Genomic DNA, 21,489 nt, shown 5'->3' with positions numbered 1-21,489 from the left:
AATAGACAAGTACAGTTATAGTTACAAATTCCAGTACACTTTCACAATAATTGGTAGAACAAGTAGACAGAAAATTGCTAAAACTATCAGCCAACTTGACCAATTGACCTTTATAGAATATTCCATTCTTTTAAAGTGAACATGAAACATTTACCAAGATGTATTCTGTGGCCATTTTTAAAAGTCTCGGTAAATTTAGGAAGATTCAAATCACAAAGTATATTCTGTGACCACAGTGTAATTTAGTTAGAAATCAGTAGCAGAAAGATCCCTGAAAATATTTGGAAAGTAAATAAAAGCACTTCCAAATAAATGAAGAAATTAAAAGAATATTTAGGAAATACATTAAACTGAATGAAAATGAAAATTCAAGACATCTATATCTGCATGATGCTGCTTAAGCAGTACTTAGAGGAAATTTATAATATTTAAAACATCCATATTAGAAAAGAAAAGAAAGATTTCAAATCAGTGATTTCAGCTAAGCCATTTTAATAAACTAGAAGGGAAGAACAGGTGAGATCCAGAGTAAGTAAATGAAAAGAAATAATAAAAGTCAAAGCAGAAATCAGTGAAATAAAAAATAAAGAGAAACCAATGAAATAAAAAGTTAGGGGCTTCCCTGGTGGCGCAGTGGTTGAGAGTCCGCCTGCTGATTCAGGGGACGTGGGTTCGTGCCCCGGTCCGGGAAGATCCCACATGCCGCGGAGTGGCTGGGCCCGTGAGCCATGGCCGCTGAGCCTGCACGTCCGGAGCCTGTGCTCCGCAACGGGAGATGCCACAGCGGTGAGAGGCCCTCATACTGCAAAAAAAAAAAAAAAAAAAAAGTTAATTCATTGAGAATACCAATACAATAGGTGAACCTTTAGCAAGACTGACAGGGTAGTCGGGAGGCGGAAAATACACAAATTATCAATATTGAGAATGACAGAGATGGTATCTCTATACATTTTACAGATATTAAAAAGAAGGTAGTATTATGAACAAATACATACAAATAAATTCAATACATTAAAGTGAAAAAATTTCTTGAAAGACAAGTTTTCGAAGCTCACTCAAAAAAAACTATGTAACCTGAAAACCCTATATTTCTTAGGAAAATTTAGTTTATAGTTACTAGCCTTCCCACAAAGACTCAGGTGGCTCCACTGGTGAATTTTACCAATCATCTGAGGTAGAAACATTACCAATTCTACACAAACTTCTAGAAAATTGAATAGAAAGGAATACTTCCCAAATCATTTTATGAGACCAGCATTACTTATACTCCAACCAAAGACATTACAAGAAAAGAAAGCTACATACCAATATCCTTCATTAACATAGATGCAAAATCTTAGCAAGATTTTAGTAATTACAACCCAACAGTATACAAAAAGAGTAATACATCATGACCAAGTGGATTTCATTTCAGTAATGCAGGGTTGGTGTGACATTTGGAAATCAATCAGTGTAATTTACTATATTAACAAAATTTAAAAGGTGAACCACACGTTCATCTCAATAGATGTAGAAAAAGCATTTGACGAAATCCAATATTCATTTCTGATCAAAGCATTCAGCAAATTTGAAATAGAAGGAAGTACCTTTAACATCTTTGAAAAACTTACTCCTGGTATCAAACTTGGTGGAGAAAAAATGGCTTTTCTTACTTAGATTAGGAAAACTACAAAGATTTCCCTTTCACCACTTTTTTTCAACAGTGTGCTAGAGGTTCTAGCCAGTGCAACAAGGCAAGAAAGATAAAGGAATCCAGAGTGGGAAGGAAGAAGTAAAGCTGTCTTTATTCACCAGCAACATAAGTGAAATTTTATAGGAAATTCTGTGATAGCTACAAAATGCTACTGGAACAAAAAGTAAGGGTTAATAGTAAGGTTTCAGGATATGAGATCAGTATTTAAGAATCAGTTGTGTTTCTCTGTGCTATCAATGAACAATTGAAAGTTGAAATTTAAAAAGCTGTACCATTTGCAGTAGCATCAGACCGTTTGAAATACTGTGGCAGAAATCAGACAAAAGCAGTAACAGATGTGTACAATGATAACTATAAAACATTGCTGAGAGAAATGAAAGAAGACCTAAGTAAGTGGAGAGAGTCACTATTTTCATGGATTAGAAGACACAATATTGTTAATAAATCAGTTCTCCCTAAAATGATCTATAGATTCAGTGCAGTCTAAATCAAAATCCCAGCAGGCTGTTTTTTAGAAATTATCAAGATTATTCTAAAATTCACATGGAAATGCAAAAGACCTAGAATACAGCCAAACCATTTTTTAAAAAAGAAAACGTCGGGGACTTCCCTGGTGGTCCAGTGGTAAAGAATCTGCCTTCCGATGCACGGGACGTGGGTTTGATCCCTGATTGGGGAACTAAGATCCCACATGCTGCAGGGTAACTAAGCCTGTGCACCACAACTACTGAGCTCGTGCACCTCAACCAGAGAGCCCACGTGCAGCAAACTACAGAGCCCACGCGCTCTGGAGCCCACATGCCCTGGAGCCTGCACGCCACAACTAGAGAAAAAACCCGCACACCACAACACTAGAGAGAAGCCCGAGTGTCACAACTGGGGAGAAGCCCACACACTGCAACGAAAGATCCCGCATGCTGCAACTAAGACCCGTTGCAGCTGGAAAAAATAAAGAAAATAAATTTTAAAAAATAAATAAATAAAAATATGTATAAAACAAGAAAAACTTGTGAATTCTTTTTAAAAAATAAAAAGAAAGAAAAAAGAAGAAAGAAAAGGTCACAAAGCTTATACTGTGTAATTTCAATGCTTATTATAAAACTACAGTAATCCAGGCAGTCTTATACTATTGGCATAAGATAAAGAGATTATTGCAAGAGAGTTAAACATCCAGAAATAGACCTGTGCATATATATGGTCAATTGTTTCAACAGTGGTTCAGAATGAGAAAGTGGCTTTGGCCTTCTAAATAGCAACACTGGAAATTAGAAGAATTTCAAAGGGGGATGGTATTTTCAACCTAAATACATATATAGTTAGTCAAGAACTATCATATATAGTTAGTCAAGAACTATCAATTAAAACTAATTATTTTCAACCTAAATACATACATAGGTAGTCAAGAACTATCAATTAAATACATATATAGTCAGTCAAGAACTATCAATTAAAACAAAGTTGTATACCAGAAGAGGGGAACATAGGATACAGAAAATAGATTCTAGCACAGCATAAAAGTGAAGGAATGACCTAGGACCAATAGCTGTGCCAGAAGCCTCCGCATAATAAACTACTGTAAATTAGAGCAAGAGGATCTGAGAGCAAGGTGGCTAGGTGGGGGAAAAAAAGGAACTGATGTGTTTGAATTTACAGAGAATATTTTTGATAGGTGTGTGGCAGAAATGTTGTAAAAATAATTGGCGGAACCACAGAAGAACTGGGAAATCTTAAAATGTAACAGTTATTAATGTCAATAAAAAGGAAGAGTTAGAGTTGCTGCACAAGAAAGGTGACTGTGGTCCTTGTAAACTACCTGTTTATATGGTGTATATTATCCCTAGTCATAGTAATGTAAATTGCTCTTTCTTGATGAGTATAGCTCACTGGAAATAGGACTTGATAGACTTTGTTTTCCAGATTGTTCAGCATCTGAGGTATAGTTCTTTATTTATGAGAGAACGGATAATCTAAGGGGCTCTCTCTTCTGCCCTGAGGGCTTTTATTCAGGCCTGGTGCTGGGTCAGTCTGTGTGCCTCCTTAATCAGAACACAGGTTGACACCCTCCCCCTCCCCCCCCCTCCCCCAACCCTGGCCCTTGATGATAGAATAGGTTTCTGTACTTGTTGTATCAGTTTCCTATCAGCCAGTGTTTTTAGGGAAAATTTCTTTTTTAGAATAATTTTGTTCCTAATCTGTTTTGGGAAAACTATAAACATGATTATAAGTACCTTTATTAATCTTCTTTAAAGAGGCTCTTTTTTTAATGCCCTCTAGGAAGTAAGAAGAAAGAGAAGGAAAGGCCAGAAATTTCTCCTCCATCTGATTTTGAGCACACCATCCATGTTGGCTTTGATGCTGTTACTGGAGAATTCACTGTAAGTTTACCAAGTTGAGACTCATTTATAAAGCAGTACTCAAACCTTTCAGTATTAAATTTGAAGTTAACTTTTCTATCCACACGTTAACTGTGAATTCTTAGTGCTTTTCTCTTCTTACAAAAGTGTTTGTGTTTAGATGTGTTCTTTTCCTAGGGAGCTGAGCCTATTGATTATAATTTGCAAAATAGATTTAGAAAACCAGACATTTTAGAATTTAGTCATACCTACAATTATGTAGATTGATTTTGTTTTATATATTTTCCTCTGGAAATTGATCTAATTAGAGCAATTCAAAACAACTAATTTCTGAATATCTTTTTGTTAGGGCATGCCAGAACAGTGGGCTCGATTATTACAGACCTCCAATATCACCAAACTAGAGCAAAAGAAGAATCCTCAGGCTGTGCTGGATGTCTTAAAGTTCTATGACTCCAACACAGTGAAGCAGAAATATCTGAGCTTTACTCCTCCTGGTAAGACATCAGACCGTGGTAAAAGGCTGACTTAAATGGGATTGTAGAGTTGTGGAGCACTTCTGGATAAAAAGATTGCTTCTGGAAAAATTTTAAAAAGCTAAGCTACTTTTTTCCCTGCATAGATCCTGCCTTTTGTAAACTCATTGGGGCAGCTCTTATGCATAATTTGGAGTTTGGGGATTATATTAATCTCTTAGTTTTGCCAAAAGTGGGTGTTTGGGCCTTTTGTTTATTTGTTTTTTCTCTTTACTGCTTTTGAATGAGTTCAGCAATAGAGGGGAAAGAGGCTGATTTATAGGCATGTTTGTACTAGAAATATATTTATTGTCAGTGGGACAGGTTGTTTTACTATATATATAAACGCACAGACTTTGAAGTAAAAAAATGTTTGCTCAAAAATTGAAACTCATCACATATATAAACATAAAATAAGCATTAGAACTAAAAGTGTTTATTCCTCAGAACTGGAATATCATCAGGTAAGAATTGGAGAATAGTGGGGGTTTTTTAAGTTTATTTGTTCAAATAAGGATTAGAATAAAATCCATACATTACAGTTGATTGTGGTATCTCTTGCATCTCTTGTTATTTAGGCTTCCCCTCCCTTACGTTGGTTGCTCTCATGGTCTCCTTTTCTTGCAGTTTATTTGTTAAACAGAATCATTTGTCCTGTTTCCCTCAGTGTAGATTTTGCTAATTACATCACAGGTTATCGTTTAATATGTTTCTCTGTCCTCTCAAGTCATACATGTAGTTTTAAAAAACAATATGATTGAGCTAAAAATCATACATTTAGTTTTAATTAATTGTACTTATTTGATTGCATTCTCTCAGAAATAAGGGCTGTGTTGAAGGAAGAAATAGAGCCCACTTGGTAAATCTTGACCTTTTTTACATAGTCTAGTACAACCTTAGCGAAAGATCAGATTTGTCCCCAACTTTCTTGTCAACTTCTAAGTCTGTGTAAATGAATAATCTTTTTTTTAATCAGTGTTTGAACAGAGAATGGTATATTCACATGTGTGTGTGTCTGGTCATTTTAAAAGGTAAAACAAAACTTGCTCTTCTAAACTCCAGAATGAATATTGTGACATTTAGTCTTCATTAACTGTGTTTTGTCTTCAGGGATTTGCTTTCATACTGATCAAAATTTATGTCAGTAATTTTCCTTTGCAGAGTTACTGTTGGTTTCTTTAAGTTCCTTGATAGGCAGTTTGCTGGAGAAAAATAACATTATGAAGAGACTTCTGTTTTATTTTAATAAATACAGGTATAGTTTTAAATAAAATTTTTTTATTAAGGTATAATTTCATGCTGCAAAATTCACTCACTTGAATTCAATGATTCAGTTTAATTGAATTGATTGAATCAATTCAATTCAATTGAATTCACTCACTTGAATTCAATTCAATGATTTTTAGCAAATTTACAGAGTTCCATTAAATTTGAAGTTTATAATGTGTAAATTCTTGTTTGAATACTGATATTGTTTTTCTCAAGACTTAATTCAACTTAAAGTGAAATCAGTCTAAGAACTTTTTACTTGCTCTGCTTTATCTTTTTTTCCTTTTATTGTATAAAATTGTTTTATTTTTTGAATTGTTAACTTAGCATTATTTTCCATTTTGTATTCAGAGAAAGATGGCTTCCCCTCTGGAACACCAGCAGTAAGTTAATATGTTATTTCTTATAGTTCTTGTTCTAATTTAAGTTACCCAAAACAAGTCTCAGTTTTTATTTTACTTTCTGAAATAAATTACAGCCTCCAGAAATAGCTACTTAATATTGATACATGTTTTTAGCTAGCCACTTGATTATTTGAGGAAGCCATGTTAAACAAATAGAAGTTCCTCAGATGATGCTTCAAGTAACTAAAGCTTATGATCTTTAGAGCAGTTTAGCTACTTTTGATAATGTTTCCATATATAAACATGAATACAGAGAACTTGCCAGCATTTTCCTCTGGCATCATCCTATTGAATATAGACTATGGAAATATACTGAACAATAGAAGCCTGTCAGAATCTTCAGAGTTGTCTGAAACTTTATCTAAGTTATCATGTAAGCACAAATACCTCTTGCAAACTAGCTATTTTATTTTCAATTCCTCAATTAGGAGGACACAGTCTCCTGGAGTTATTTGAAGACTATATGTAATAACATGTAAAGTACCTACTTAGCATACACCTGGCATATAATAAGCTCTGTATAAAGGATAATGCCTTCCTCTTTTGCTTTGTTAACCACAACTTCTGGTAAATCTAGCTGTTTTAAATAGCCAGAAATCTCTGACTTACACAAAGTCCAGAGGATTTTTGGTTTTGGTCTTAACAAATGAAATGATTGTTTACTTTTGGGGCTTGTTAAAACGGTATAAAATTCTCTATAAAAGGTATGAATTCCCTCTTAAGAATACTTGGTATTTACTGTATACATTTGTTTCATAAACTTTTCTGTAACATATAGAATTATCTTTACTTTTTAAATGATTAGATTAGAACCCGTGAGGTTTTATTGCTTTGAAACGGGCTATTAAATATTTTTTAAAGTATGGTGAAAAAGAGAGATCGTCAGATTTTAAAGTGTTGTTATATTTGACTTGTCTTCCTCACTTTGTTCGTGTGATAAATGCAGCTGAATACCAAGGGTTCAGAAACAGCAGTAGTAACAGAAGAAGACGACGATGATGAAGAGACTCCTCCTCCTGTTATTGCCCCACGACCAGATCATACAAAATCAGTGAGTTTCTGATTAGTGAATTGGATTGTGTGTGTCTGTGCATATGTATTTTAAAAAGCAGTCTGTATTTGACTTCCAGTGATTAATTTTTTAAAAGTCTTCAGGCTTAAAATGTTTTAATATGGGGTATTTGACTAGGAGCTCTTTACCCTAACACCACTCATCAAAAAACTAGTTTTGTTTTTTTTTTTTTTTTTTTTTTTTTGCGGTATGCGGGCCTCTCACTGTTGTGGCCTCTCCCGTTGCGGAGCGCAGGCTCCGGATGCGCAGGCCTAGCGGCCATGGCTCACGGGCTTAGTTGCTCCGCGGCATGTGGGATCTTCCCGGACCAGGGCACGAACCCGTGTCTCCTGCATCGGCAGGCGGATTCTCAACCACTGCGCCACCAGGGAAGCCCAAAAAACTAGTTTTTTGAAAACTAAAATTGAATGGATTCTTTAAAAGTTAAAATTCTTTTCTCATTTTGTTTTCTTTCTGTATTACACCATCTGTTCCAGAGAACTCATCTGTTTCTCTGCCTTTTTCTGTTTATCTCAGTGCAGAAAAGTACTGTATCTAAAACTTGGATCTTACCTTTTATCCAAAGTACATATTTAACTCCCATTTAACATTTCTCTTAAAGCCTTGGTATCATTCAAGAGGCTGCCAAGAGTGAAGTTTCTAACAGATATGGGAGAATTTTTTAACAATAAAAACCTTAGATAGATATAGAAAGAGTCCTGTCCTTCTCCCTGTACTAATACAAATAAAGTCCGGGGAGCATGATGGAAGTGTTGGCACAATAGGTGGGTAAGGCTCTAAGGACTGCCATTGGATCCTCATCTAATGATAGAGAACTCTATTTTCTTTACCACTTAGAACTGGCTGTTTGAAATGAAATGGTAGTTATTATATTTGTATAAAATATTTTTGTGGAAATTAATAATAGTTATTTCAACATCAGGGTTTCTTTGCTCCTTATTTCTCTCTTGTAGAAAAAATATGATTTTTAACTTGTAATTCTTTTTGCTTCATTTCTGGCATATTATTTTCAATCTGGTTACACTTAAATTTCATTCACAGATCTGCTGTTTTGCTAGACAGACTTTTAAAATATATACATGAACGTTCCAAAGAAAAGTGTTTCACATTGCATTTTAGTTATCAGTCTTTTATAAGACAAGTCTGAAAATACTATTCTCATTCTTTAGAACACTGAGGACAACTTAGTTTTCGTCAAAAATCAAAGAACTGAATAGTGTACCTCATCTAATGATAGAGAACTCTATTTTCTTTACCACTTAGAACTGGCTGTTTGAAATGAAATGGTAGTTATTATATTTGTATAAAATATTTTTGTGGAAATTAATAATAGTTATTTCAACATCAGGGTTTCTTTGCTCCTTATTTCTCTCTTGTAGAAAAAATATGATTTTTAACTTGTAATTCTTTTTGCTTCATTTCTGGCATATTATTTTCAATCTGGTTACACTTAAATTTCATTCACAGATCTGCTGTTTTGCTAGACAGACTTTTAAAATATATACATGAACGTTCCAAAGAAAAGTGTTTCACATTGCATTTTAGTTATCAGTCTTTTATAAGACAAGTCTGAAAATACTATTCTCATTCTTTAGAACACTGAGGACAACTTAGTTTTCGTCAAAAATCAAAGAACTGAATAGTGTACCAGTAAGAATACCTAAAAATATTTTTCCTCAAGTCTCGGTAATTAACTGTTTCTCTACAGATTTATACACGGTCTGTAATTGATCCTATTCCTGCACCAGTTGGTGATTCTAATGTTGATAGTGGTGCCAAGACTTCAGACAAACAGAAAAAGAAGGCCAAAATGACAGATGAAGAGATTATGGAGAAATTAAGTATGTTAACTACATTTTACATTATTCTTAAATTGTTAACAGCCCCTGAAACATTTGGCCTAGATGGATCTTAATTTATGTCTTATATGTTGGCTTAAGACATAAAAAATAAATTGTTTTCTTTTAGGAACAACAACTTCAATTAATGTAGTAAAGCCAAAATAATACTCTTCTTTGCTTTCTTATTATTATGTGGTGGCTAGTGAGCAGCATCTTTGCAAAACAGTCAGTACTTTGGGGAGAAATACTTCTTCTCAAAGGGCCAAATCTATGGGTCCTAGTTGGAAACTTTATCAAAGGAAGTTTGTATATATTTATGCACACCTGTAGAATAAAATATGTCCCTAAATAACTAAACAGAATGGTCTATATAGATAATATGTGTAAGAATAAAATATATTTTTTTCTCTTCTCCTTTTTCATCCATCAGCTATCATTGGCCTGGATCAAGCACTGGAAATAATATATACAGTGACAGAGAGGGTAGCAATAATGTCTCATTACAAGTCTATAGCAACTTTAGTTATAAAGGATGCTAACCTAGGGGGATCAAGGAAAAATATTATATATTGGCAGTAGGCTTGAGGTTGGGTACCTATGTAAAACTGGATTATTTCTGTGAATTTTTTTGATATACCCCTCTCTCCTTTTACCTAGTGAAAGTTTAAGTGAAAATTTAGTGTGGTTTTCTCATGTTTTAACTTACTGTTAATACAAATACAAGTTAGAGTTTTATGTACAATATCCTAATTTTAATATCTGTTTCTCAAGAAAAATCTCAAATAAACAAACTAACCTTACACCTAAAGCAACTAGAGATAGAAGAACAAATAAAACCTAAAGTTAGTAGAAGGAAAGAAATCATAAAGATCAGAGCAGAAATAAATGAAATAGAGACAAAGAAGACAGTAGCAAAGATCAATGAAACTAAAAGCTGGTTCTTTGAAAAGATAAACAAATGATAAACTTTAGCCAGACTCATCAAGAAAAAAAGGGACAGGACTCAAATCAATAAAATTAGAAATGAAAAAGGAGAAGTTAAACGGACACCACAGAAATACAAAGGATCATGTGAGACTACTACAAGCAACTGTATGCCAATAAAATGGACAAGCTGGAAGAAATGGAAAAATTCTTAGAAAAGTACAACCTTCCAAGACTGAACCAGGAAGAAATAGAAAATATGAACAGACCAGTCACAAGCACTGAAATTGAAACTGTGATTAAAAAACTCCCAACAAACAAAAGTCCAACACCTGATGGCTTCACAGGCGAATTCCATCAGACATTTAGAGAAGAGCTAACTCCTGTCCTTCTGAAACTGTTCCAAAAAATTGCAGTGGAAAGAAAACTCCTAAACTCATTCTGTGAGGCCATCATCACCCTGATACCAAAACCAGAGAAAGATACCACAAAAGAAGAAAATTACAACCAGTATCACTGATGAACATATCACTGACACAAAAATAATCAACAATAGCAATCCAGATCCAATAATACTGTAAAAGTATCATACACCATGATCAATTGGTATTTATACCAGGGATGCAAGGATTTTTCAGTATCCACAAATCAAGCAGTGTGATACACCACACCAACAAATTGAAGAATAAAAACCATATGATCATTTCAACAGATGCAGAAAAAGCTTTTGACAAAATTCGGCATGCATGTATGATAAAAACTCTCCAGAAAGTGGGCATAGAGGGAACATACCTCAACGTAATAAAGGGCATATACTACAGACCTACAGCTAATATCATACTCAATGGTGAAAAGCTGAAAGCATTTTGTCTAAGATCAGGAACAAGACAAGGATGTCCACTCTCGCCTTATTATTCAACATAGTTTTGGAAGTCCTAGCTACAGCAGTCAGAGAAGAAAAAGAAATAAAAGGTATCCAAACTGGAAAAGAAGAAGTTAAACTGTCACTGTTTGCAGATGACATGATAGTATGCATAATAGATCCTAAAGATGCTACCAGAAAACTACTAGAGCTAATCAATGAATTTGGTAAAGTTGCAGGTTACAAAGTTAATACACAGAAATCTGTTGCATTTCTATACACTGACAATGAAAGATCAGAAAGAGAAGTTCAAGAAACAATCCCATTTACCATTGCATCAAAAGAATAAAATACCTAGGAGTAAACCTAACTAAGGAGACAAAAGACTTGTACTCCGAAAACTATACGATGCTGATGAAAGAAATCAAAGAAGACAGAGATGGAAAGATACACCATGTTTGTGGATTGAAGAATCAATATTGTCAAAATGACTATACTATCCAAGGCAATCTACAGATTCAGTGCAATCCCTATCAAATTACCAATGGCATTTTTCACAGAACTAGAACAAAAAAATCATAAAATTTGTATGGAGACACAAAAGACCCCAAATAGCCAAGGCAATCTGGAGAAAGAAAAACGGAACTGGAGGAATCAGGCTCCCTGACTTCAGACTATACTACAAAGCTACAGTCATCAAAACAGTATGGTACTGGCACACAAATAGAAATATAGATCAGTGGAACAGGATAGAAAGCCCAGAAATAAACCCATGCACCTATGATCAATAAATCTACAACAAAGGAGGCAAGACTACACAGTGGTGGAAAGACAGTCTCTTCAACAAATGGTTGCGGGAAAACTGGACAGCTACATGTAAGAAAGTGAAATTAGATCATTCTTTAGCACCATATACAAAAATAAGCTCAAAAATGGATTAAAGACCTAAATGTGAGACTGGACACTCTAAAATTCCTAGAGGAAAACATAGGCAGAACACTCTCTGACATAAATCACAACAATATCCTTTTCGATCTGTCTCCCAGAATAATGGAAATAAAAACAAAAATAAACAGATGGGACCTGGTTAAACTCAAAAGCTTTTGCTCCACAAAGGAAACCATAAACAAAGCGAAAAGACAACCCACAGGTGGGGAGAAAATATTTGCAGTTGATGTGACTGACAAGGGATTAGTCTCCAAAATTTACAAACAGTTCATGAGGCTTAATATCAAAACAAACAACCCAATCGAAAAATGGGCAGAAGACCTAAATAGACATTTCTCCAAGAAGACACAGGTGGCTGAGAGACACATGAAAAGATGTTCAACATCGCTAATTATTAGAGAAATGCAAGTCAAAACTACAATGCGATAGCACCTCACACCAGTCAAAATGGCTTTCATCAAAAAATCCACAAGCAATAAATGCTGGAGAGGGTGCGGAGAGATGGGAACCCTCCTACACTGTTGGTGGGAATGTGAATTGGTACAATCACTATGGAGAACAGTATAGAGGTTCCTTTAAAACCTAAAAGTGGAGCTACCACATGACACTACAGTCCCACTCCTGGGCATATATCTGGAGAAAAACATGGTCCAAAAGGATGCATTCACCCCAGTGTTCATTGGAACACTGTTTACAATAGCCAAGACATGGAAGCAACCTAAATGTCCATCGACAGAGGAATGGATAAAGAAGATGTGGTACATACATACAATGGAATAATATTCAGCCATTAAAAAGAATGAAATAATGCCATTTGCAGCACCACGGATGGACCTAGAGATTGTTATATTGAGTGAAGTAAGTCAGAGAAAGAGAAGTATCATATGATATCCCTTATATGGGCAATCTAAAAAGAAATGATACAAATGAACTTATTTACAAAACAGAAACAGACTCACAGACTTAGAGAATGAACTTATGGTTACCAGGGTGGATGAATGGGGGAAGGGATAGTTAGGGAGTTTGGAATTGACATGTAGACACTGCTATATTTTAAATGGATAACCAGGGACTTCCCTGGTAGCACAGTTGTTAAGAATCCGCCTGCCAATGCAGGGGACACGGATTCGATTATTCGATTGCTGGTCCAGGAAGATCCCACATGCCATGGAGCATCTAAGCCCATGCGCCACAACTGCTGAGCCTGCATGCCACAACTACTGAAGCCTGCGTTCCTAGAGCCCATGCTCCACAACAAGAGAAGCCACAGCAATGAGAAGTCTGTGTACCACAACAAAGAGTAGCCCCCGCTCACGCAACTGGAGAAAGCCCTCACATAGCAACAAAGACCCGACACAACCAAAAATTTTAAAAAATTTTTTAATTAAAAAAAAAAGGATAACCAACAAGTACATACTGTATAGCACAGGGAACTCTGCCCAATGTTATGTGGCAGCCTGGATGGGAGGGGAGTTTGGGGGAGAGTGGATACTTGTAAATGTATGGCTGAGTCCCTTTGCTGTGCACCTGAAACTATCACAACATTGTTAACCAGCTATACTCCAATGTAAAATTAAAAGTTAAATAAAGTAACATAAAACCTGTTTCTTAGTTGTGACATAGTGAACTTTCCTAAAACAGATGTATGATTAGTTCACATTAGAGTAATGTTTATAGTAATAAGTGGTTTCCTAAATATATTGGAAAGATATAAGATATATGAGAAGAGTCAGAAAAGCCATTTAGGGTTTTTCATTTGGATATTTTATATATATATAAGTATTTATTTTTTTCTCATAGTAAGTAGTTTTATAACTTATCATTAGTTTAGTACATTTCAGTGGAGTATGAAAAGTAGGATGACCAACTTTTCCTTTCCCTGGGAATTTACCAGTTTTAAGACTGAACATGACACATCCTAAAACCCCCTTAGTCTCAAGAAAACTAGTACTGTTGGTCATTCTAAAACGTGGTCATTTTTGAGAAGGTGGGATAATCAAGACATTAGTTAGGAGGTCTAACCTAGTGGAAATAATGTGTCTTCTTGCTTCTGATACTTTTTAATTTTTATTAATTGTTTCTTTAGTGTTTTGTGTTTGAAACATACATTATTTTTGAAACTTAGTGTTATGTTTGAAAACTGTTCTAAAATCAGTGGAGGTTATTAAAAAGAAATAATGTTATCAGAATTAGTTTACAATTTTTAAATGCTTGACTCAGTTTCCAACTTTTTGTTGTTTTTGTTTAAAATAGGAACTATTGTAAGCATAGGTGACCCTAAGAAAAAATACACAAGATATGAAAAAATTGGGCAAGGGTAAGTATTTGTGACTATATTACCAGAATATTCATTATTTCCTGTGTATCCAGCATGATATCTCTTTTGCCTGCTGACATTGAGCACTTCTGATATTCTATGAGTAGTATCCTTGGATTTGTGTAAATAAGTAATGCGTTTATTTCTAGATACTATTAAAATACTGTACTACTTAGCAGTGATTGTACATTGTTTCTTCTTAAGTGTTATTTTGCATTGGTGATAAGAAATTAGATGGGTGGGAAAATTGCCCGGCAAATATTTAAAAGACAGAAAATTTACTACAGGATTATAGTTTTAAAAAAACCTGTATTTTAATCATGTCATTGAGTATGGATATTTAATTCTACTGATCTTCTGATTTTGTTCAATAATTGGTATTTTTTAAAAGATGATGATGATGATTATTTTTTGTCTGTGCCACACGGCTCATGGGATCTTAGTTCCCCGAGCAGGGATTGAACCCAGGCCCCCTGCAGTGGAAATGTGGAGTCCCTAACCACTGCACCTTCAGGGAATTCCCAATAATTTGTATTTTTAAACTATGCTAACTGAAATCTTTTTTTCTGTTGCTTGGGAGCAAATGAACATCTTGAATTTTTAATGTTATTAATCTCTGGAAAGTGTTCTATGAGTTTAGAAAGTGAGCTTGAGTCTTTTTGAAAACTTCCTTATGAATTTCTTTTTAAAAACCAAATTCACTTGCAGCACTGGTTTTAATAACAAGAAATTGAAAATCATGTTAATATTTTTCTGCCTGAGAATGGATAAATTGTAAATAGTATGCTGGATAATATATGTAATAATTACAGATGAACAAGGATAACACCTATCCATATGGATGACCATCCCCAATCCAGTGTTGAATTAAAAAAGCAAATTACAGGAAAATACATAAAATGAAATCATTTATATGAAGTTAAAAAATTATGTGAAACATTTTCTCTAGCGGTACACACCTATGGGCCTATTAAAGTATAGAGAAATACATGTAAATGATGCACATCAAATACAGAATAAATACCCAATATAGATTACTTTTGGGAGGAGGTAGGATGCCTTTGGAAAGGGCACTTAAGAACCTTCAAATTTGTTTATAGTTCTTTGTTTCTTAAACAGGGCAGTGGATCCAAGAGTATATGTGACTTTTTTCTTTCTTTTATCTTTTTTTCTGTATTTGTAGATCTGAAATTTATGACAAATTTCTAACATAAGTTTTGGCCCAAGAATTGCCTCTTTTTCTTATTTTTTCCCCCTGTGTTTTTGCTTTTACTTCTTTTAAAGATGTTCAGTCTTAAACGTTCTTTAACCTCTTTTTAGTTGTTCTGAGTATAAAGTCGTTGGATGTTATAAATGAGAATGATTTAGAAACCTTAAATCTGGTTGTGTCTTTTTTTCCCTAGGGCTTCTGGCACAGTTTTCACTGCTACTGATGTGGCATTGGGACAAGAGGTAGCTACTTTTTCATACTTCTGGGTGTTACCATTAGCTTTTAATATGGGAAGAAACTAGATCTGCCTGTGAATAATCAATAAGGAATCTCTTTTGCAGTTGAATATGTTGAAGGAATTACTCTAGGTAATTTTATAGCACTTTCCTTATTGAGGGGCAAAAAGAAGTAATTATGTGTTTGGTTTCATAAATAAATATTTTAAAAATTATTTTCCCAGCTTGGGATGAAAAGAAGATTAATTCCTGGCACTGGGCTGACCTTGCATTTAGATTTCAAGAGAAATCTAAAAATACTTAAGCTCTGTGTATTACAAAGAATTATGCATAAGCAGTGTGGAAGTTAAAGTACTGCCTATGAGTAAATTATTATCATATAGTATGTATGTAATAAATTAGATTATTAACTGATCAGTGTTTGTAATTTTCTAAGAGTATTAGGAAACTTGTTCTGACTTTTTTCCTGTTTCCGTCATAGGTTGCTATTAAGCAGATTAATTTACAGAAACAGCCAAAGAAGGAATTGATCATTAATGAGATTCTGGTGATGAAAGAATTAAAGAATCCCAACATAGTTAACTTCTTAGACAGGTAAATATAAATATTTCTTAAACATTGGGAGAAAAATGTTGAAATTTTAAGTCTTACGGTTTTCGGGGCTAGCCAGTTTAGTTAGACTAAGGTTGAGTGTCAACACTGAAAAGTAAACTTGAAAGAGGAGGAGAGGTAAAAATAGCATATTACAGTTTAGAAGGTCCTTTTTCTACATAGGTATCACTTGGCAAGCGAGAGAAGGCAGTTAAATGAAGAACATTGCTGCTGGTGCTCATATGAATTACAAATGATCAGAAGCAGAAACATTAAGGAAACGTTGGCTATGATTCATGTCTTGACTGACAGAGGTGGCCGGCCACACAGTTTTTAAACTTTCAAGTCAATTTTTATTTCAAATTTTGTCTTTCATGGGCAAATAACATGTTTATCAAAACCTCACTTAATTTAGGAATTGATGTTAAATAGCAGAAGAAAAAGTAGAAGAGAAAATTATGTATCTTACTTTTTTTTTTTTTTTTCCCGGTACGCAGGCCTCTCAATGTTGTGGCCTCTCCCGTTGTGGAGCACAGGCTCCGGACGTGCAGGCTCAGCGGCCATGGCTCACGGGCCCAGCCGCTCCGCGGCATGTGGGATCTTCCTGGACCCGGGCACGAACCCGTGTCCCCTGCATCAGCAGGCGGATTCTCAACCACTGCGCCACCAGGGAAGTCCCTTACATTTTTAATTTTTTTAATTAAAATTTTTTTTTTATTTTTGGCCGCACCATGTGGCATATGGGATTTTAGTTCCCCAACCAGGGCTTGAACCTGAGCCCTTGGCAGTGAGAGCTCTGAGTCCTAACAAGTGGGCCGCCAGGGAATTACCTTACATCTGTTTTTTTTTTTTTAAAGCAGTTACATATATGTGAATGAAAGAAGAACTGTAGAAAAATAAATGAAAGTTATAGTAGTGATTGTATTGGAGATAGGGAAACATAGGTGATTTTTTTTAATTTCCATATTTAAATTTATTTTGAATGGGTTAAAAGAAAACACATTTTTAGACTTTAGGGATAGCTCTGGGGACCATGTTCATAGAAAGAAACTTTCCAGGTACATTTCTCTGCTTTTTAAAATAGTATTTCGGGCTTCCCTGGTGGCGCAGTGGTTGAGAATCCGCCTGCCAATACAGGAGAAACGGGTTCGTGCCCCGGTCTGGGAAAATCCCACATGCCGCGGAGCGGCTGGGCCCGTGAGCCATGGCCGCTGAGCCTGCACGTCCGGAGCCTGTGCTCAGCAATGGGAGAGGCCACAACAGTGAGAGGCCCGCGTACCACAAAAAAAAAAAATAAAAAATAAAAATAAAAAATAAAATAGTATTTCAAGTCAGTAAAGCATGGTGGTTAAGATAAGCTATAAGCTTTGGAATCAGTTGTGCTTGGCTTCAGGTTCTGGTTCTGTCACTTACTGGCTGTGTGACCTTGGATGAGTTACTTAGCCTTTCCAAGCCTCCATCTCTTCATCTGTAAAACAGGACAAATCATTCCTACCGTACAAGGTTATTTGAATTGGAATAATCTATGTACACACTCAAGTTAGAATTGTGGGCAGAATTTTAAAGTGATTTGGGAAAATCATAATGACCCTCAGTTACTTTTTGTGTGTGCTGTTCCATAGCAACTTTTCCGTTTTCTTGCCAGCTATCAAAGCTACCAGCTTTCTAGTTTTTTTAATTAGGATTCCTAACATTTGAATTCTTCAATATAGAGTGCCACGTGTTTAGAAAAAATGAAAGTGTGAATGTATTTTGTATGTTCTTTTAGTTACCTGGTGGGAGACGAATTGTTTGTGGTAATGGAGTACCTCGCTGGGGGATCACTTACTGATGTTGTAACAGAGACGTGCATGGATGAAGCACAGATTGCTGCTGTATGCAGAGAGGTGAGTTTGCTCCCTTTTTGAAAAGTTACAGTAACAATGTGGTTAACAGGATGTGAAAAAAAGCAAATTTTTAGTTATTATCCAAGCAGGATACTTTTAAGGGTGAGAGGGAGTGCCATTAAAAATACACCGCTGAACAGTGGAAACAAGGACAAAGTGGTACACATCTTCGCCCTAAGTATTAATTAATAAGTTTACTTGTGGCTTTGTCGATCTCATTAAAGGTGACCAATGAGATGATATTCATTAATGAATTTGAGACATACTGTTTGCTTAGGCTAGTAGAATTCTGCCACATTGCCTACATCTAAGCCAAAAATGAGCGTTTCTTTTCTTCCATGTAATCTTTTCCTACAGATGAGACTTAGGTTAATGGTTTGCTTATTGTCATTAAAACTGCAACAGTACTTTCTTCGAATATCCTGGGAATCATTGTCACAAAGGACAAAATTGGAAAAGTTCTTACAACTATTGTTTCCTGTGATTTGGCTTTCAGCATTTTTACAGTGAATTATAAGTAAATTATTAACTTTGTTCATGTAAGAACAGTATGTGTGATGTTTTTCCTTTTTCAGCTTTTATTAGATGTTTTTTAAAAAGTATTCTTTGAAACTTTTAATTCTAATGTGATTATGCTTCACCTCAGGGGAGCCCTCTTGATTCTTTCAGGAGGGAAACGATAATATATCCCTTAACAAAGAATGTTTGATCACTTAAAAGCTGATAAAAACTTAAGGATTGGGGTTCCCTGGTGGCACAGTGGTTGAGAGTCCGCTTGCTGATGCAGGGGACACGGGTTTGTGCCCCGGTCCGGGAAGATCCCACATGCCGCGGAGCGGCTGGGCCCGTGAGCCGTGGCCACTGAGCCTGCGCATCCAGAGCCTGTGCTCCACAATGGGAGAGGCCACAACAGTGGAGGCCCGCGTACCGCAAAAAAAAAAAAACTTAAGGATTTATCTATTTATACGTAATTTGTTTTTCTAATAATTTTTTTCATAATCAATATACAATTATTTTAGTAGTTCCTCTAATTGTGATAACATTTGTTTCTATTTGTTTACACAAGTATTTTTCTGGGGATTTGTTCTTTTCAGGAATCTGCTTAAATGCTTGGTAAATGTATTGCAGTAATACATAGTTAATCTGGTTTCTTTGAATAGTAGAGTATTTTGAATGAGATTTTTTGTTATTAATGTTGTACAGACTTTATTTGTTCTACTTTAGTGGGGGTAAGAAATAAAAACAACTTTTTCCAAGTTACAGTTTATACTCAGTTTACATTAAAAAAAACATACCAAGCAGATTTTAAAAATTGAATTTCATTGCTGTTTTTAAGGAAGTGAGAGTAGTTCTAGTTCTTCTGCTCTTTTGACTCAGTGCTTTCTGAAATATGGCATAAGAGGGAAGTGGTGTCCAGGATCATCATTGGTGTCTAGGGTGTGGGTATAGCTTTATGTAAAACCTACCTAGAAGAAATGAAGGAAACATTTTGCATAGCATTGAACAGCTGGAGAGAACCAGACCCCCAGTGGCTTACATTGATTAGACTTCGGCATATTTCAGATTCAAATGGGAATGATCACAAAATTTTCCTATACTGTTGAGATGATTTCTAAAAAGCCTTGTGCATCTTTACCAAGTGCTGCATTCCTTTAGGCATTTAAACCTGAGCAGGCCTAGAAATCATGTAGACCCACCCACCCTTTCATAAATGAGAACATTGAAGACTAAGTGATATTCTATGGTATTAAATAATCTGTGGCAGAAATAGGACTAGATAAGACATTATTTAATAATTGTCTCTGGGTAAGAGCAGAGAGTAGGAAGAGGGGGGTCTAGTTATTTAAGGTGTCTTATTTTCATAACTGCACGTGACAGGATTTTTTTCTTCATAAATATATTATTAGAGTGTCTTCTGCTGGTTACTAGAGGTGGTGCTCAGGTCATAAATAGTATATGTGAACTTCCCTTAGACTTTCCAGGGACTGTTTCATTGATAGGTGTTTTTCTCCTGTTCAGTGTTTACAGGCATTGGAGTTTTTACATGCTAATCAAGTGATCCACAGAGACATCAAAAGTGACAATGTGCTTTTGGGCATGGAAGGATCTGTTAAACTTAGTGAGTAACGAGCGAACAAATAACATTTATATGTTACTTATAATTTTCTGCCTTTTGTTTAAGTAAAAATCCTCTTCTGCTATTAACATTTTTATGGCAATACATGGAGTGGGGGAGAATATTAGTAAAAAGATATGGACTGTCAGCTGGACAGCTTGAGTTTAAATAGCGGATCTGCTACTACTTGCTGAATAATTTTGGGTGAGTTATGTAATCTCTTTTGGTGTCCATTTTCTCATTTGTATGATAAGGAAAATAACAGTACCTATCTCAGAGAATTCTGAGTAGTAGAAATGTAAAGCACTGAGGAACAGTGTCTGGGACTATTATAATGTTGGTGCTGTCTTCCAAACATAAATTTGGATTTATCTCTGCTACCTGTTGGGGTAGGTTTTTGTCATTATGCTGTTCATCTTTCTCTGGATTTGGTAGATGGTGGCCTAATTGGGGGAGGGCTGTATGACCCTTATGTCAGAGATGACAAGGTCTGAAAAAAAACATGTGTAAACCTCTTTCCCTAATTAACTTCTGTATCAGACATGGTAGAGTCATGGAAAAAAAAAAACAAACTCCTTTCCTCTGCTGGCTATAATCACAGTTCCAACTATGTCCTCTGGAGGATTCAAGAAGACGTTCTACTGAGGTTTCTCCAACTATGCAAAATTCAAGGCATTTCTTAGATCAAGAGACCAAAAACTTTTTCTTGTTTGCCTAGAGAGTTTGGCTCCTTTTTCAACATGTCTTTTTTTAAGATAGATCCTCCAAAGGTTATTCAACCACAAGAAATGGGACCCAGGTTCTGTCAGAATATATAGTTAATAATTGTAATTTTAGTGAGAAAACTAGAAATTGACATTCTCATACATGTTTGGTGGATACATAGGTAAACTAAATTTGACTTCTTTGGATAATATGTTACCATGGCTTTACCACTTACTAGATGAATGATCTTGGATAAGTTATCTAAAAATATGTATGCCTCAGTTTCCCCATTTGTAAAATGGAAATCATAATAGTAGTAAATATACCTGTCTCATAAAGTTATCATGAGGTATGTTAATTCTTATGAGGTATTATACTTGGAACAGTTATAAGCACTCATTTTAGCTGTAAATGTTATGATTTGACCTAACAATTGTTCTTTTAGGATTCTCTCCTATAGAATTACTGAACATATGCACAGCAATAAGTACAAAAATGTTTTCTGCAACCTTGTAAAGAAAAACCAGCAATATCTTAAATGTCTAG

The 21,489-nt window shown here is 35.2% G+C and overlaps 1 protein-coding gene across 2 annotated transcripts in view; it reads left to right on the top strand.

The window, feature by feature from the left end:
* Positions 1–21,489, top strand: part of PAK2 (p21 (RAC1) activated kinase 2) — an 82,563-nt gene that overhangs the window by 54,492 nt on the left and 6,582 nt on the right. For both annotated transcript variants that reach the window (XM_067034306.1, XM_059065229.2), the window contains exons 3-12: positions 3,968–4,068; positions 4,397–4,544; positions 6,183–6,214; positions 7,182–7,286; positions 9,016–9,148; positions 14,136–14,199; positions 15,603–15,651; positions 16,127–16,239; positions 18,005–18,122; positions 20,142–20,241. In XM_067034306.1, coding sequence (XP_066890407.1) covers positions 3,968–4,068; positions 4,397–4,544; positions 6,183–6,214; positions 7,182–7,286; positions 9,016–9,148; positions 14,136–14,199; positions 15,603–15,651; positions 16,127–16,239; positions 18,005–18,122; positions 20,142–20,241 — 963 coding nt within the window. The remainder of the gene's footprint in view (positions 1–3,967; positions 4,069–4,396; positions 4,545–6,182; positions 6,215–7,181; positions 7,287–9,015; positions 9,149–14,135; positions 14,200–15,602; positions 15,652–16,126; positions 16,240–18,004; positions 18,123–20,141; positions 20,242–21,489) is intronic.

The sequence above is a fragment of the Kogia breviceps genome, chromosome 5 (genome assembly GCF_026419965.1).
Source record: "Kogia breviceps isolate mKogBre1 chromosome 5, mKogBre1 haplotype 1, whole genome shotgun sequence".
In the NCBI taxonomy this organism is placed as follows: domain Eukaryota; kingdom Metazoa; phylum Chordata; class Mammalia; order Artiodactyla; family Physeteridae; genus Kogia; species Kogia breviceps.
The sequence above is the reverse complement of the archived record's forward strand: the minus strand, read 5'-3'. Positions and strand labels throughout refer to the sequence as shown.